Here is a 20,754-nt window from a genome sequence, read left to right as displayed (position 1 = left end):
GTGTGTCTGTATGGCTGACCCTTGGGATCTGCCAGTAGTGGTCCAATACAATCCACTCACACCAACGACCCACAGACCAACATACCTGCCTCACTGACAGGTGTTTACCGGCAATTGTAGTGTTTTTCTGCCTCCCTCAGTGGAATAAGTTTTGCATGTGCGTGGGTCCGTGTGTGTAGAGGGATGAAGGTATCCCTCCAGGATATTTACATGGTTAAGCACAGAGAAACCTCAAGGGGTCGTGTTTTTCCCCCCTGAACACATGGAGCTGTTAATTAGTGCATAGGTTTGCCGGCTAGGCATTTTTCTCGTTCCTTCACACCATTCTTTATATCGTAGCTAGTTTTTCCTAATATTGGAAGTTTCCTTGTGGGCATAGAAAGGTGGTCTATGTACACGACTACACTACAGCATGCACAACCTTACCTTTAAAACAATGTTATATGAAGACTTTAGTCAACAAATTCTTATGATCAATTCCATCAAAGTAAGACGAGACAAAATAACTGTACAATAGAGACTAGTATAGTGATGTCATGTTTGTCTATTTTTGGGGGCCAGGGAGTGATCACTAAAACACACAGTGCATCACTAACATGGAGCTCTGCAATAGACTCGCCATGATCACGGCTCTGTCAGCTGCCCTCCAGGCCCCTGACTGATTGACTGAGACAAGGTCAGAGCCGAGCAGCTGGCCTGCGGCAGGAAGGATCAGTTACCACACTAAAGAGGACATTTCCCTACCGTCAGCTGAAACTGCATATGGCCAGAGTCCACTGGAGGAGCCAACCATTCATCTTACTCCATCCACCATAACAGTAAGTACTGTAGGCCCAAATATAATACTAGGGCCTATTGCGACAAAAGGACCAGAGAGGAGACAGGTGACCTGGTTCCATCATGATGTGGGTACCCTGTGGGTACAGGTAGGGGTGCTGTGGGAGGGGTTGTAGGACTCACCTAACAGCCCGTATCAAGGTCTTCACTGCTGGGATCACCTCCTCCATGGCAACATCACAATATGGTTTGTCTTCAACATTGTCCTCCCCTACTCCTTCCACTGGAGACAGGACAGCAATGATATAGTTAAGGGTGAGAGGGAGGGAGTGAGTGAGTACAAGAACGTATGTGAGAGAGACAGTATGTGAGTATGTACTGTTTAAGTGTGTATGTAAATGTGGCGAGTGTGTGTTTGTGTGAGTGAGTCACGTCCCAGTCCCCACCGTCTGCAGGAGGTCTGGGTTTGAGTCGTAGTGAGGTGCGGAACCGCGTGCGGTCGTTGAAGCTCCAGCTCTTCTGCACCTTCCCAGGACTGGTGGCTTCTGGGACGTTCTCCGTGCTGGGTGACTGGCGGACACTCATCCCGGGAGGCAGCGGGGACGCCTTGTTCCGGCTCGCCTGGGACGAACGGGAGTTGTTCAGCCTCATCCTGTCTCGGAATCCCATTTTGCTGCTGCTGGAACAATGAAGGAAATTAACCTGTGTCCACATGTTTATCTGCCACTTAGGACATCCTTAGAGTTCTGTTGTGTGATTTTCATCATTGACTATAGGTCCATAGTGTCCAGTGGATGATCCAGTTGTTTTAGACACTGAGTTTAGCCAATCAGCAGAGGAGCAGTCCCAGGTAGTTAGCAGGTACAGACAGCAGTACACCAGATAGTGTTTTATCTACTGACTCTCATTAAAACAGTCACACACAGCATACTCAATGACCAACAAAGCACAGAGACAGACATTCAGATGGAGATTTCACACAGGCATGACTGACTAGCTGATTTACTGACGGATTTATTTACTGACTGGCTGATTTACTGACTGGCTGATTTACTGACTGGCTGACTGGGGGGGTATAGGTATATATAGGGAAAAGGGAGCAAATTGTGACGTACACTCTGTGACCACTTACATGTTACAAAGTCACAAAGCATTTCAAATGTCACGCACCAGAGAACGATTAGAGACATGTTGTTTATGCTGATATAATCCTTGTTTGTGCGCTGGCCTGCCATTTAAATTAATATTTAAATAGCTGGAAAAGCATTAGGGGAAACGGCATTTCATACGTCGGACCTGAAATGCTCAGGTTCACTTAGAAGGGGAGGGTGGACAGAGTAAGATGTTGAATTACTGTTAGCCCTTTGCATTCCATTGGAAAGGAAAGAAAAGAAAAAAGGGATGTAGTAGGGTTAAAAATACAGCTGAATCCTCCAAAGACATGCACGGTATACTGAGCAATGGATTTGAAGAGAAACATTTTAGCAGACAAAATGGAAAAATCTATCAGGGGAGGGAAATGTTTCTGCATGGGTTTTTATTGAGTGGGAACGAGTCGCAAAAGTACAACAAGCATATGGTTGCATTGCATGCAGGATCATTTGAACACTTTCGCCATAATTCACTACAGAGCAGAAGTGATCAAAGAACGCATGCATGAAAAATGTGTGCAATTAACAAGTAACGGTCATGCAACAGTATTAAGAATACAGCATGCGTGACTTAACTATTTTACCTTTTCATAAAACTTTTTTTTATTTGTCACAACCTTCGGTACAAAATATTAAATATGCTGTAAAATCTGTAAGTGTGTGGGGAGGCCAATGCTGACATTAGATCCACATAAACCATGAAACAAATTCCTTTGTTTCCAATAAAGAATGCATGGTTTATTGTGTCATCCAGTTCACTGAAAGAAAGTGGTTTACAACAGAGTTATCCTTTAAACAGAACACCCTGTCATTCTTCTCACACAGTAAAGGCTCAGTCAAATATTTCTACACCAGAGCAGTGTTTCCCATTCTCAAAGATCAATTCCAAAATGTGAATATCAAATGTGCAATTTACAACCAAACAATTTTCAGCCATTTTTAGCCTGATGACCATGCTCAATGACAAGTGTCTTCACACTATGCTAAATGAAGAGACTAAAACCAACTCCTTATCGAAAGTGGGATATTTCGAGGGGACCAACTCGTTATTGAAAGTGGGATATTTCAAGGGGACCAACTCCTTATCGAAAGTGGGATATTTCAAGGGGACCAACTCCTTATCGAAAGTGGGATATTTCAAGGGGACCAACTCCTTATCGAAAGTGGGATATTTCAAGGGGACCAACTCCTTATCGAAAGTGGGATATTTCAAGGGGACCAACTCCTTATCGAAAGTGGGATATTTCAAGGGGACCAACTCCTTATCGAAAGTGTGATATTTCAAGGGGACCAACTCCTTATTGAAAGTGGGATATTTCAAGGGGACCAACTCCTTATTGAAAGTGGGATATTTCAAGGGGACAACTCCTTATTCGAAGGAGAAAATGTACAGAGACACACCCACTGCACTGGGCCAGAAGGCTTTGGGACACTCAGGCAGAGTGAGAAGGGGGTAGTGTGTGAGTAAGGGAGGATGGGAGGGGGGGTGGCGTGCCCCATGCACAGGCTTGTCACCATGGATACCTCTGCTGCTTGCGGCCAGCGTGAATCCAGAAGAGAGCGCTTTTTAGAAACGAGTTGACTGAGGAAACACACAAGGCAGAGGGAGGGTGAGGAGAATAGGAGGAGAGGAAGAGGAGAAGAGAAGGAGGGGAAGAGGAGAAGAAGAAGAGGAAGAGGGGGGCTAGAAGGGGAGAGGAGAGAGGAGGAAAGGAAGATAGGAGAGAAAGAGGAGGAAAAGAGGAGGAGGAAAAAGGAGAGCAGAGGCAGGGTACGCAGGCAGTGAGATCATAAAAGGTGAGGGGCTGAGGGAGGTGAAAAGGAGAGAAGGAGAGGGTGAAGTGGAGGGGTAGCCCACTACTGCAACTCAACAGTCTTAAATAGCTTCCTTTCCTAGTCTCCTTTCACGTTGAAGGTTTGCCAATTTATTGACACACACCCATGGAGGAGGGAGGTGTTGAGTTGGGGGTGTACTGTAAGCAGCAGGAGAGTCTGCAGAGGAAGCAGTTCACCGGAGTATATCCATAATAAGACTGCAGCCCCCGTTCCAGAAGGTCGAAATAATTAGCTCCACACCTAACCATTGTCTTCTTGATTTGGGAGACACACTGCCATCAATGTGTTATTAATGTCTTTCTGTACATGCAGTACTATTCAATCAACTGTATGACAAATACAGCATACATCTGGTTCATATTGAGGGGCTACAAGACCAAACATATACCTTGGAAAACATGGCATGTTATTGTATGTATCTGTCATGCTGGGTTGTGTCCCATTGTTTTTCCCATTACCATGGAGGACCACTTCCTAGCTGGATTTGTCAGAAAGAGAATGCAGACACACACATGTTCAGAAGACAAGAACAAACCTGCAAGGGACTTCTGCCTTCCTGAGAACAGGGTTGATGGAGGGATGACATGGAAAAGAAGTGGATGACAGGAGAGAGAGAGAGAGAGAGCGTGGGACAAAAAGGAGAGAAAGAGGGGATGAATGGATGAGGGTGATGCGGAGTTGACATGAAGATGAATCAGAAAAGGAAAGTGAATGAGAGGCAGACAGAGATGGAGCAGGCGGTGCTGTTAATTACACACAGGTCTGGAATCAGTATTAGTGACAGGTGGTTAGATACACAACAGTACATCCACACAGGAACCACAGACCAGGGAACAGCCAGCATTTCTTTCTAAACCAGCTCGCTGCTATAAGGAGTAAAACCTGCGGCATCCTCTGGTGAGAGATTGTTTGATACAAATGAGTGCATGTGTCACGGTGATCTTTTCTTGCGTGTGTATATGTCGGTGTGCATCTATATATCGGTCTGTCGTTTATCTGTGGGTGTGTGTGTGTGGTGGTGCGTACCTGTCCCCTGACAGGTAGGGGGAGCTGTAGGGCCGTAGCCCGGACAGCAGGGTGTTGTGGGAGTTGTGAAGGACATTCTTGGCGCTACGCCGTCGCTGAAGGTGACTGAACAGTAGTGTCAGTTCTCTGACCCCATGTGCACAAAAAAACAAAAAAGCAAGAAAGGACAAAAAAAATAAAAAATACATAAAAAGGATGTCAAATTAAGGGTCAAAACATAAAGAAGACGGGGATAATTCATATGTTATTTAACAAAATGAAGTATGACAAATATTGATGGCACCAACACACTTTGCTTGTTACTGGACACAGAGCTAAGAGGCAAAAAAAGGTATATGTAAGTCATAAAAGCCCCCTCTTTTTAAACAAACTAAATGAGTCAAATTAATATGTAAGTACTTAAATAAAATAAGAGAATACAATCTTAAGAAATAAACAGATAAACAATGGTGGTAGTCACATTTTGGAGGCCTGAAGAAAGCTGTAAAAACTTAAAAAGGGAGAAAGAAAATGAATGAAAGTGCACCCCACCATTTTAGACCAGGAAGATAGAATGCCCACGGTCACTACTGGTAAAAGCAACTCAATTGCTGGGATATTGATCATTTTTGTATAGTTGTGTATGTTCATGTGTGTATATGTTCATGTGTGTGTCATGTTAATTGTATGTAGGTGTAAGTTACACTTAGGTTCTCTTCCTAGATCCTATAATTCATCTGTAGAGCCTCTCCTCATCTCCCTACAATGCTCTCTCAATGTTCAACCGGTTAGCAGTGTCAGCTGGCTTTCAAAACCACATTCTTTTAGGATAGGTGAGACACACCTGCTACTACAAGTCACACCTAAGTCAAATCTACCTGTACAAACATTTTGTCCTTTTAATTTCATGTACAGTGGGGATGGTTAAATTCATGGGTCGACCAGCACCAACACACAACAACGGCATTATTGGAGAGGAGAAGGGAGTACCTACCTGAAGGATGGAAGCATGCTGTCATAGAAGTACCATGTGGCTGTCAGGTAGGAGTGCTGAGCATCAGTAGAGTACAGACGCCACGCAGCCTGGAACACACACACACACAGGAACACGTTAAGCCACTAAAGAAAAATGATCCAATCATACAGCAATTTGTTACTGGGTTCAGTTTTTATTATTTTTTTTTTTATTTATTTAACTAGGCAAGTCAGTTAAGAACAAACTCTTATTTACAATGACAGCCTAGGAACAGTGGGTTAACTGCCTTGTTCAGGGGCCGAACGACAGATTTTTACCTTGTCAGCTCTGGGAATTGATCGTGCAACCTTCCGGTTACTGGACCAACGCTCTAACCACTAGGCTACCTGTCGCCCCTTATGACCTAGTCTGTTGATTGAGTGAATGATACCTGAGCCATCTGTGGTCACCTGTATAAGGTTGGCAGCAGGAGTCCTCCTCTTCTCAAAGTGCTTCTGTCTGTGCTGCTCCTGCACCTTCAGGGCAAAGCCTGACCCCAGGATACCCTGAGAGAGGGGTCAGAACGAGCGGGTCAGAGGGAGGGCCAAAGGCATGAGCTCCGATTGGCTGGGAGGGGAACTGACAGTGATGTACACCAATGAGAGAGACTCACAGCAGGAAGGGCGAAGAAGGACACACCCAGGAGTGCGAAGCCGGCAGCTAGGAGTCGGCCCAACCAGGTGCGGGGTGTCTTGTCACCATAGCCGATGGTGGTGAGAGTAATCTGGGCGTAGAAACACACACACACAGTGTGAGAAGAAGTCTTCCAGTGGTAAATACTATACAGAGCTATACTAGTAAAACAGCATGGTACTAGAGAGACCTTATTGTCTATTGGTCAGTCTCATCCTAGATCTGGAGAAAGGGCAATTTATACCCAAGTCAGTGGGTGTGTGGGTGTCAAATCAAATGTTATTTGTCACATGCTTTGTAAACAACAGGTGTAGGCTAACAAATACGTATGGGTCCTTTTCCAACAATAGCAGAATTGGTCAGGAGCCCAGAAGACAGCTGCTATCCAATGCAATGCAATGCAATGCAATCTTTCCTGTGTGAGTGAGTGTGTGTGTGTGGTACTGACCGTTCCCCACCAGAGGGAGTCTGCGTAGGTGTTGAACTCTGTGTTGACGTCCTTCTCTGCCAGGTAAACCAGGAAGGAGGCAAAGATCAGGACCAGGAAACCAATGTACCACGCTGTAATGAGCTCCTGAGACGGAGAACGAGGGGGGAGGGGCAGGTAATCATTATCATATCATCATCAAAACCATAATCAATTAACATCAATCAATATATGCCAAACATTAAAGAGCAAACCCCTCAACATCACCTGAAAACACAATCACCACCATCACCACCTGACAACACAATCACAACCACCTGACAACACAATCACCACCATCACCACCTGACAACACAATCACCACCATCACCACCTGACAACACAATCACCACCATTACCACCTGACAACACAATCACCACCATTACCACCTGACAACAGAATCATCACCACCTGACAACACAATCACCACCATTACCACCTGACAACACAATCATTACCACCTGACAACACAATCACCACCATTACCACCTGACAACACAATCACCACCATCACCACCTGACAACACAATCACCACCATTACCACCTGACAACACAATCACCACCATCACCACCTGACAACACAATCACCACCATTACCACCTGACAACACAATCACCACCATTACCACCTGACAACACAATCACCACCATCACCACCTGACAACACAATCACAACCATCACCACCTGACAACACAATCACAACCATCACCACCTGACAACACAATCACCACCATCACCACCTGACAACACAATCACCACCACCTGACAACACAATCACCACCATTACCAGCTGACAACACAATCACCACCATTACCACCTGACAACACAATCACCACCATCACCACCTGACAACACAATCACCACCATCACCACCTGACAACACAATCACCACCATTACCACCTGACAACACAATCACCACCATTACCACCTGACAACAGAATCATCACCACCTGACAACACAATCACCACCATTACCACCTGACAACAGAATCATCACCACCTGACAACACAATCACCACCATTACCACCTGACAACACAATCATTACCACCTGACAACACAATCACCAATATTACCACCTGACAACACAATCACCACCATTACCACCTGACAACAGAATCATCACCACCTGACAACACAATCACCACCATTACCACCTGACAACACAATCATTACCACCTGACAACACAATCACCACCATCACCACCTGACAACACAATCACCACCATTACCACCTGACAACACAATCACCACCACCTGACAACACAATCACCACCATTACCAGCTGACAACACAATCACCACCATTACCACCTGACAACACAATCACCACCATCACCACCTGACAACACAATCACCACCATTACCACCTGACAACAATCACCACCATTACCACCTGACAACACAATCACCACCATTACCACCTGACAACAATCACCACCATAACCACCTGACAACACAATCACCACCATTACCACCTGACAACAGAATCATCACCACCTGACAACACAATCACCACCATTACCACCTGACAACACAATCACCACCATTACCACCTGACAACACAATCACCATCATTACCACCTGACAACAGAATCATCACCACCTGACAACACAATCACCACCATTACCACCTGACAACACAATCACCACCATTACCACCTGACAACACAATCACCACCATCACCACCTGACAACACAATCACCACCACCACCTGACAACACAATCATCACCACCACTGACAACACAATCACCACCATCACCACCTGACAACACAATCACACACCACCTGACAACACAATCACCACCATTACCACCTGACAACACAATCACCACCATTACCACCTGACAACACAATCACCACCACCTGACAACACAATCACCACCATTACCAGCTGACAACACAATCACCACCAGTACCAGCTGACAACACAATCACCACCATTACCACCTGACAACACAATCACCACCATCACCACCTGACAACACAATCACCACCACCTGACAACACAATCACCACCATTACCACCTGACAACACAATCACCACCTGACAACACAATCACCACCATTACCACCTGACAACACAATCACCACCATTACCACCTGACAACACAATCACCACCATTACCACCTGACAACAATCACCACCATTACCACCTGACAACAATCACCACCATAACCACCTGACAACACAATCACCACCATTACCACCTGACAACAGAATCATCACCACCTGACAACACAATCACCACCATTACCACCTGACAACACAATCACCACCATTACCACCTGACAACACAATCACCACCATCACCACCTGACAACACAATCACCACCATTACCACCTGACAACACAATCACCACCATTACCACCTGACAACAGAATCATCACCACCTGACAACACAATCACCACCATTACCACCTGACAACACAATCATTACCACCTGACAACACAATCACCACCATCACCACCTGACAACACAATCACCACCACCTGACAACACAATCACCACCATTACCACCTGACAACACAATCACCACCATTACCACCTGACAACACAATCACCACCATCACCACCTGACAACACAATCACCACCATTACCACCTGACAACACAATCACCACCATTACCACCTGACAACACAATCACCACCATTACCACCTGACAACACAATCACCACCACAATCCCCACCTGACAACACATTCACCACCACATTCACCACCATTACCACCTGACAACACAATCACCACCATTACCACCTGACAACACATTCACCATCACCTGACAACACAATCACCATCACCTCACAACACAATCACCACCAGCTGACAACACAATCATTACCACCTGACAACACAATCACCACCATTACCACCTGACAACACAATCACCACCATTACCACCTGACAACACAATCACCACCATTACCACCTGACAACACAATCACCACCATTACCACCTGACAACACAATCACCACCACTCACCACCTGACAACACAATCATTACCACCTGACAACACAATCACCACCATTACCACCTGACAACACAATCACCACCATTACCACCTGACAACACTTAATCACCACCATTACCACCTGACAACACAATCACCACCATTACCACCTGACAACACAATCACCATCACCACCTGACAACACAATCACCACCATTACCACCTGACAACACAATCACCACCATTACCACCTGACAACACAATCACCACCATTACCAGCTTACAACACAATCACCACCAGTACCAGCTGACAACACAATCATTACCACCTGACAACACAATCACCACCATTACCACCTGACAACACAATCACCACCATTACCACCTGACAACACAATCACCACCATTACCACCTGACAACACAATCACCACCATTACCACCAGACAACACAATCACCATCACCCGACAACACAATCACCACCATTACCACCTGACAACACAATCACCACCATTACCACCTGACAACACAATCACCACCATTACCACCTGACAACACAATCACCATCACCTGACAACACATTCACCATCACCTGACAACACAATCCCCATCACTTGACAACACATTCACCATCACCTGACAACACATTCACCATCACCTGACAACACATTCACCATCACCTGACAACACAATCCCCATCACCTGACAACACATTCACCATCACCTGACAACACAATCACCATCACCTGACAACACAATCACCACCAACTGACAACACAATCACCACCATTACCAGCTGACAACACAATCACCACCATTACAACCTGACAACAAAATCACCATCACCTGACAACACTATAATCATCATTACCACCTGACAACAGAATCATCACCTACCACCTGACAACACAATCACCATCACCTGACAACACAATCACCATCACCACCTGACAACACAATCACCACCACCTGACAACACAATCACCACCATTACCACCTGACAACACAATCATCACCACCTGACAACACAATCACCACCACCTGACAACACAATCACCACCATTACCACCTGACAACACAATCACCACCATCACCACCTGACAACACAATCACCACCATCACCACCTGACAACACAATCACCACCATTACCACCTGACAACACAATCACCACCTGACAACACAATCACCACCATTACCACCTGACAACACAATCACCACCATTACCACCTGACAACACAATCACCACCATTACCACCTGACAACACAATCACCATCACCTGACAACACAATCCCCATCACCTGACAACACATTCACCCTCACCTGACAACACATTCACCCTCACCTGACAACACAATCCCCATCACCTGACAACACATTCACCATCACCTGACAACACATTCACCATCACCTGACAACACAATCACCATCACCTGACAACACAATCACCATCATTACCAGCTAACAACACAATCACCACCATAACCACCTGACAACACAATCATTACCACCTGACAACAGAATCATTACCACCTGACAACAGAATCACCACTATTACCACCTGACAACACAATCACCATCACCTGACAACACAATCACCACCATTACCACCTGACAACACAATCACCACCATCACCACCTGACAACACAATCATCACCACCTGACAACACAATCACCACCATTACCACCTGACAACACAATCATCACCACCTGACAACACAATCACCAACATTACCACCTGACAACACAATCATCACCACCACCTGACAACACAATCACCACCATCACCACCTGACAACACAATCACCACCATACCACCTGACAACACAATCACCACCATCACCACCTGACAACACAATCACCACCAACCACCTGACAACACTATAATCATCACCACCTGACAACACTATAATCATCACCACACCTGACAACACAATCACCACCACTCACCTGACAACACTAAATCACACACCACCTGACAACACAATCACTACCACCACCATCACCTGACAACACAATCACCACCTGACAACACAATCACCACCATCACCTTACAACACAATCACCACCACAATCACCACCTGACAACACAATCACCACCATCACCACCAACACATATCACCTGACACCAACCACCGACAACACAATCACCACCATTACCACCTGACAACACAATCACCACAATCACCACCTGACAACACAATCACCACCATTACCACCTGACAACACAATCACCACAATCACCACCTGACAACACAATCACCACCTGACAATACAATCACCACCTGACAACACAATCACCACCACCAATCACCTGACAACACAATCACCACCACCATCGCCTGACAACACAATCACCACCTGACAACACAATCACCACCTGACAACACAATCACCACCTGACAACACAATCACCACCACCCCCACAATCACCACCTGACAACACAATCACCACCTGACAACACAATCACCACCTGACAACACAATCACCACCTGACAACACAATCACCACCACCCCCACAATCACCACCTGACAACACAATCACCACCTGACACCACCACCATCACCTGACAACACAATCACCACCATCACCTTACAACACAATCACCACCACAATCACCACCTGACAACACAATCACCACCATCACCACCAACACAATCACCACAATCACCTGACACCAATCACCGAGAACACAATCACCACCATCATCACCTGACAACACAATCACCACCATTACCACCTGACAACACAATCACAATCACAATCACTACCACCACCATCACCTGACAACAAAATCAACACCATCACCACCTGACAACACTATAATCATCACCACCACCTGACAACACTATAATCCCCATCACCTGACAACACTATAATCATCACCACCTGACAACACTATAATCATCACCACCACCTGACAACACTATAATCACCACCACCACCTGACAACACTATGATCACCATCACCTGACAACACTATAATCATCACCACCACCTGACAACACTATAATCATCATCACCACCTGACAACACTATAATCATCACCACCACCTGACAACACTATAATCATCACCACCACCTGACAACACTATAATCATCACCACCACCTGACAACACTATAATCATCACCACCACCTGACAACACTATAATCATCACCACCACCTGACAACACTATAATCATCACCACCTGACAACACTATAATCATCACCACCTGACAACACTATAATCATCACCACCACCTGACAACACTATAATCATCACCACCACCTGACAACACTATAATCATCATCACCACCTGACAACACTATAATCACCACCACCACCTGACAACACTATAATCACCACCACCACCTGACAACACTATAATCACCACCACCACCTGACAACACTATAATCACACCACCACCTGACAACACTATAATCATCACCACCACCTGACAACACTATAATCATCACCACCACCTGACAACACTATAATCATCACCACCACCTGACAACACTATAATCATCACCACCACCTGACAACACTATAATCATCACCACCACCTGACAACACTATAATCATCACCACCACCTGACAACACTATAATCATCACCACCACCTGACAACACTATAATCATCACCACCACCTGACAACACTATAATCATCACCACCACCTGACAACACTATAATCATCACCACCTGACAACACTATAATCACCACCACCACCTGACAACACTATAATCATCACCACCACCTGACAACACTATAATCACCACCACCACCTGACAACACTATAATCATCACCACCTGACAACACTATAATCATCATCACCACCACCACCTGACAACACTATAATCATCACCACCTGACAACACTATAATCACCACCACCACCTGACAACACTATAATCATCACCACCTGACAACACTATAATCATCATCACCACCTGACAACACTATAATCATCCCACCTGACAACACTATAATCACCACCACCTGACAACACTATAATCATCACCACCACCTGACAACACTATAATCATCACCACCACCTGACAACACTATAATCACCCACCTGACAACACTATAATCACCACCACCTGACAACACTATAATCATCACCACCACCTGACAACACTATAATCATCACCACCTGACAACACTATAATCATCACCACCACCTGACAACACTATAATCATCACCACCACCTGACAACACTATAATCACCACCACCACCTGACAACACTATAATCATCACCACCTGACAACACTATAATCATCACCACCACCTGACAACACTATAATCATCACCACCACCTGACAACACTATAATCACCACCACCTGACAACACTATAATCATCACCACCACCTGACAACACTATAATCATCACCACCACCTGACAACACTATAATCATCACCACCACCTGACAACACTATAATCATCACCACCTGACAACACTATAATCATCACCACCACCTGACAACACTATAATCATCACCACCTGACAACACTATAATCATCACCACCACCTGACAACACTATAATCATCACCACCACCTGACAACACTATAATCATCACCACCACCTGACAACACTATAATCATCACCACCACCTGACAACACTATAATCACTCACCACCACCTGACAACACTATAATCATCACCACCACCTGACAACACTATAATCATCACCACCTGACAACACTATAATCACCACCACCTGACAACACTATAATCATCACCACCACCTGACAACACTATAATCATCACCACCACCTGACAACACTATAATCATCACCACCACCTGACAACACTATAATCACCACCACCTGACAACACTATAATCATCACCACCACCTGACAACACTATAATCATCACCACCACCTGACAACACTATAATCATCACCACCACCTGACAACACTATAATCATCACCTGACAACACTATAATCATCACCACCTGACAACACTATAATCATCACCACCACCTGACAACACTATAATCACCACCACCTGACAACACTATAATCATCACCACCACCTGACAACACTATAATCATCACCACCACCTGACAACACTATAATCACCACCACCTGACAACACTATAATCATCACCACCACCTGACAACACTATAATCATCACCACCTGACAACACTATAATCATCACCACCACCTGACAACACTATAATCATCACCACCACCTGACAACACTATAATCATCACCACCACCTGACAACACTATAATCACACCACCACCTGACAACACTATAATCATCACCACCACCTGACAACACTATAATCATCACCACCACCTGACAACACTATAATCATCACCACCTGACAACACTATAATCACCACCACCTGACAACACTATAATCATCACCACCACCTGACAACACTATAATCATCACCACCACCTGACAACACTATAATCATCACCACCACCTGACAACACTATAATCATCACCACCACCTGACAACACTATAATCATCACCACCTGACAACACTATAATCACCACCACCACCTGACAACACTATAATCATCACCACCACCTGACAACACTATAATCACCACCACCACCTGACAACACTATAATCATCACCACCACCTGACAACACTATAATCATCACCACCACCTGACAACACTATAATCATCACCACCACCTGACAACACTATAATCATCACCACCACCTGACAACACTATAATCATCACCACCTGACAACACTATAATCACCACCTGACAACACTATAATCACCACCACCACCTGACAACACTATAATCATCATCACCACCTGACAACACTATAATCATCACCACCTGACAACACTATAATCACCCCCACCTGACAACACTATAATCATCATCACCACCACCACCTGACAACACTATAATCATCACCACCTGACAACACTATAATCACCACCACCACCTGACAACACTATAATCATCACCACCTGACAACACTATAATCATCACCACCTGACAACACTATAATCATCACCACCACCTGACAACACTATAATCATCACCTGACAACACTATAATCATCACCACCACCTGACAACACTATAATCATCACCACCTGACAACACTATAATCATCACCACCTGACAACACTATAATCATCATCACCTGACAACACTATAATCATCACCACCACCTGACAACACTATAATCATCACCACCACCTGACAACACTATAATCATCACCACCACCTGACAACACTATAATCACCACCACCACCTGACAACACTATAATCATCACCACCTGACAACACTATAATCACCATCACCTGACAACACTATAATCATCACCACCACCTGACAACACTATAATCATCACCACCACCTGACAACACTATAATCATCACCACCTGACAACACTATAATCACCATCACCTGACAACACTATAATCATCACCATCACCTGACAACACTATAATCATCACCACCTGACAACACTATAATCACCATCACCTGACAACACTATAATCACCATCACCTGACAACACTATAATCACCATCACCTGACAACACTATAATCATCACCACCTGACATCCCTGAGTGTGTGCAGTGTATTTGGCTGTTACTTTTCAGAGTGGTCATCCTAACTACCAGTCTAAGGTGGATATCGTTTCTGAGGTCCATGACCCTAACCTTTCAGTATGTGTACAGTATCTGTGGTGTTTGGCATGACACCCACCTTCATTTTGCTTTACCACATATCACTAATACTAGTCGTTTCATCATCCACTGTGTGTGTGTGTGTGTGTCCACCTTGCTGTGGGCGTAGACCACAGAGCCCAGTAGTTTCCAGGTGCCTCCTCGTCTGTCCATGCGCACCATCCGGAGGATCTGGAGGAACCGCATGCTGCGCAGGGCAGAGGTGGCAAAGATGTTCCCCTGGGTACCCGCTGCGATCACCGCCAACGACGCCACAAACACTATGAAGTCTATGGAGAAAGAGGGGAAGAAAGAGAGGAGGTGAAAGGAGAAAGAGGAGAGAGAGGGGGTAAGAGAGAGATACACAATGCACATCCAGTACACACACTCAGTCCCAGTAAGCTCAGACACAAATCAATAGATCATTAACTATCCATTAGCTACTGCTCTTTAGAAACTATGTATGTATGTATGTATGTATGTATGTATGTATGTATGTATGTATGTATGTATGTATGTATGTATGTATGTATGTATGTAAATGCTACTCCGTACATGTATCGTAAGTACAGTCATGGCCAAAAGTTTTGAGAATGACACAAATATTAATTTTCAGTCTGCTGCCTCAGTTTGTATGATGGCAATTTGCATATACTCCAGAATGTTATGAAGAGTGATCAGATGAATTGCAATTAATTGCAAAGTCCCTCTTTACCACGTAAATGAACTGAATCCCCCCAAAAACATTTCCACTGCATTTCAGCCCTGCCACAAAAGGACCAGCTGACATCATGTCAGTGATTCTCTCGTTAACACAGGTGTGAGTGTTGACGAGGACAAGGCTGGAGATCACTCTGTCATGCTGATTGAGTTCGAATAACAGACTGGAAGCTTGAAAAGGAGGGTGGTGCTTGGATTCATTATTCTTCCTCTGTCAATCATGGTTACCTGCAAGGAAACACGTGCCGTCGTCATTGCTTTGCACAAAAAGGGCTTCACAGGCAAGGATATTGCTGCCAGTAACATTGCACCTAAATTAACCATTTATCGGTTCATCAAGAACTTCAAGGAGAGCGGTTAATTTGTTGTGAAGAAGGCTTCGGGGCGCCCAAGAAAGTCCAGCAAGCGCCAGGACCGTCTCCTAAAATTGATTCAGCTGCGGGATCGGGGCACCACCAGTACAGAGCTTGCTCAGGAATGGCAGTAGGCAGGTGTGAGTGCATCTGCACGCACAGTGAGGCAAAGACTTGGAGGATGGCCTGGTGTCAAGAAGGGCAGCAAAGAAGCCACTTCTCTCCAGGAAAAACATCAGGGACAGACTGATATTCTGTAAAAGGTACAGGGATTGGACTGCTGAGGACTGGGGTAAAGTAATTTTCTCTGATGACTCCCCTTTCCGATTGTTTGGGGCATCCAGAAAAAAGCTTGTCTGGAGAAGACAAGGTGAGCGCTACCATCAGTCCTGTGTCATGCCAACAGTAAAGCATCCTGAGACCATTCATGTGTGGGGTTGCCTCTCAGCCAAGGGAGTGGGCTCACTCACAATTTTGCCTAAGAACACAGCGATGAATAAAGAATGGTACCAACACATCCTCCGACAGCAACTTCTCCCAACCATCCAGGAACAGTTTGGTGACGAACAATGCCTTTCCCAGCATGATGGAGCATGTAATGGTCAATAAAAGCCTTTGACACGTATGAAATGCTTGTAATTATACTTCAGTATTCCATAGTAACATTGACAAAAATATCTAAAGACACTGAAGCAGCAAACTTTGTGAAAATTAATATTTGTGTCATTCTCAAAACTTTTGGCCACGACTGTATACTTACACATTATCTTGTAGGTGAATAGACACACACACAGACAGGGAGAGAGAGACAGAGAGAGAGACAGCATCTTGCCTATGACACAGAAGGGTTTCCTGGCGAAGCGTAATCTCCCCTGCCATCCTCTGTAGCGACAGCAACAGCCAGACGCCCAAACCCTCACAACGTATTCCAGACCAAACACCACGATCATCACAAACTCCTGTAGGGGGAGACAGAGAGAACACCACGATCATTACAAACTCCTGTAGGGGGAGACAGAGAGAACACCACGATCATCACAAACTCCTGTAGGGGGAGACAGAGAGAGAACACTGCAATCACTACAACCTCATCTAGGGGGAGACAGAGGGAGAGGGTCAGTCATGGGTCATTATGAGGAAACCAACTTAACACGCACAGATCAGCATAGGGTCACAGCAAGTTAAAGAAGCTCACCATCTGTTTACAAAATGATCATCTGTGACAATGGACAAAGTGTTAGAGGAGGAGAAGGACAAAGAAAAGAGAATGGGAGTGAAAACAGACAAGATCATTCTCCTTAGTCACTGTCAGTGTTGCCAAATATGGTGCTATATATAGTACGAGTCAAAAGTTTGGACACACCTACTCATTCAAGGATTTTTCTTTATTTTTACTAGAATATAATAATAGTGAAGACATTAAAATTATAAAATAACACAATCATGTAGTAACCAAAAAAGTGTTAAACAAATGAAAATATACAGTTGAAGTCGGTAGTTTAGATACACCTTAGCCAAATACAATTAAACTCAGTTTTTCACAATTTCTGACATTTAATCCAAGTAAAAATTCCCTGTCTTAGGTCAGTTAGGATCACCACTTTATTTTAAGAATATGAAATGTCAGAATAATAGAAGAGAGAATGATTTCTTTCATCATTCATTCCCAGTGGGTCTGAAGTTTACATACACTCAATTAGTATTTGGTAGCATTGCCTTTAAATTGTTTAACTTGGGTCAAACATTTCGGGTAGCATTCCACAAGCTTCCCACAAAAAGTTGGGTGAATTTTAGCCCATTCCTCCTGAAAGAGCTAGTGTAACTGAGTCAGGTTTGTAGGCCTCCTTGCTCGCACACACTTTTTCATTTCTGCCTACAAATCTTCTATAGAATTGAGGTCAGGGCTTTGTGATGGCCACTCCAATACCTTGACATTGTTGTCCTTAAGCCATTTTGCCACAACTTTGGAAGTATGTTTGGGGTCATTGTCCATTTGGAAGACCCATTTGTGACCAAGCTTTAACTTCCTGACTGATGTCTTGAGATGTTGCTTCAATATATCCACATAATTTTTCTATCTCATGATGCCATCTATTTGTGAAGTGCACCAGTCCCTCCTGCAGCAAAGCACCCCCACAACATGATGCTGCCACCTCCGTGCTTTACGGTTGGGATGGTGTTCTTCAGCTTGCAAGCATCCCCCGTTTTCCTCCAAGCATACTTCCAAAGTTGTGCCAAAATGGCTTAAGGACAATAAAGTCAAGATATTTTACAAAAATGTGTGGGCAGAACTGAAAAAGTGTGTGCGAACAAGGAGGCCTACAAACGTGACTCAGTTACACCAGCTCTGTCAGGAAGAATGGGGGAAAATTCCCCCAACGAAATGTTTGACCCAAGTTACACAATTTAAAGGCAATGCTACCAAATACTGAGTGCAAGTAAACTTCTGACCCACTGGGAATGTGATGAAAGAAATAAAAGCAGAAATAAATTATTCTCTTTACCATTATTCTGACATTTCACATTCTTAAAATAAAGTGGTGATCATAACTGACCTAAGACAGGGAATTTTTACTTGGATTAAATGTCAGGAAGCATGAAAAACTGAGTTTAAATGTATTTGGCTAAGGTGTATGTAAACTTTCAACTTCAACTGTATATAGTAATTAACTCATTTGTCTATCTCTGTTCCATTTCCCATATTTAATTTGCGTTAGCGGGTAAATTGGCTCAATCTTCCATTACAGTAATGTTCACATAAGCAAAGCTCAATAATGGCTAAAAGATTGATTCAAAGAGTTAATGGACATAATGTAGAATTATAAAAGACAAGTTTGACCATTAATTAACAGTTAGAGGGGAGGGCAAACAGGAGCGAGAAACAGAGCAAGAAAGATTGGGAGAAAGAGAGTAAAAGAGAAAGGGAGATAGAGGGGGGACAAGGGAGAGAGAGTAAAAGGAGAGGCAGAGAGTGTAAAAGAAGAAAAAGTGAGGGGAAGGGAGGGAAATTAAACAGGTGAAAGAGGCAGAGAGTAAAAGCAGAAAGCCATCCTCCTAAAGATGAAAGAGGAAGTAGTGATTATGGCTGTTTGGATTACTGGTTCATGTCTGGGATTTCCTGTATACTCAACAACACCCGAGTCCTCCCGCCTGCTTACACCACCGTTTC

General features: G+C 44.5%; 1 protein-coding gene across 1 annotated transcript in view; it reads right to left on the bottom strand.

Moving 5' to 3' along the window:
- The window catches only part of LOC106570506 (potassium voltage-gated channel subfamily KQT member 4), a 34,984-nt gene that overhangs the window by 12,664 nt on the left and 1,566 nt on the right, over positions 1 to 20,754 (bottom strand). Inside the window, exons 3-12 of the mRNA XM_082961416.1 lie at positions 18,673 to 18,677; positions 18,418 to 18,544; positions 16,627 to 16,802; positions 6,866 to 6,991; positions 6,398 to 6,508; positions 6,195 to 6,290; positions 5,764 to 5,852; positions 4,791 to 4,916; positions 1,224 to 1,456; positions 961 to 1,060 (exon numbers count right to left, since the gene is read on the bottom strand). Coding sequence (XP_082817542.1) covers positions 961 to 1,060; positions 1,224 to 1,456; positions 4,791 to 4,916; positions 5,764 to 5,852; positions 6,195 to 6,290; positions 6,398 to 6,508; positions 6,866 to 6,991; positions 16,627 to 16,802; positions 18,418 to 18,544; positions 18,673 to 18,677 — 1,189 coding nt within the window. The remainder of the gene's footprint in view (positions 1 to 960; positions 1,061 to 1,223; positions 1,457 to 4,790; positions 4,917 to 5,763; positions 5,853 to 6,194; positions 6,291 to 6,397; positions 6,509 to 6,865; positions 6,992 to 16,626; positions 16,803 to 18,417; positions 18,545 to 18,672; positions 18,678 to 20,754) is intronic.

The sequence above is a fragment of the Salmo salar genome, chromosome 14 (genome assembly GCF_965601325.2).
Source record: "Salmo salar chromosome 14, fSalSal1, whole genome shotgun sequence".
NCBI lineage: Eukaryota > Metazoa > Chordata > Actinopteri > Salmoniformes > Salmonidae > Salmo > Salmo salar.
This window is presented reverse-complemented; position numbering and strand designations above follow the sequence as displayed.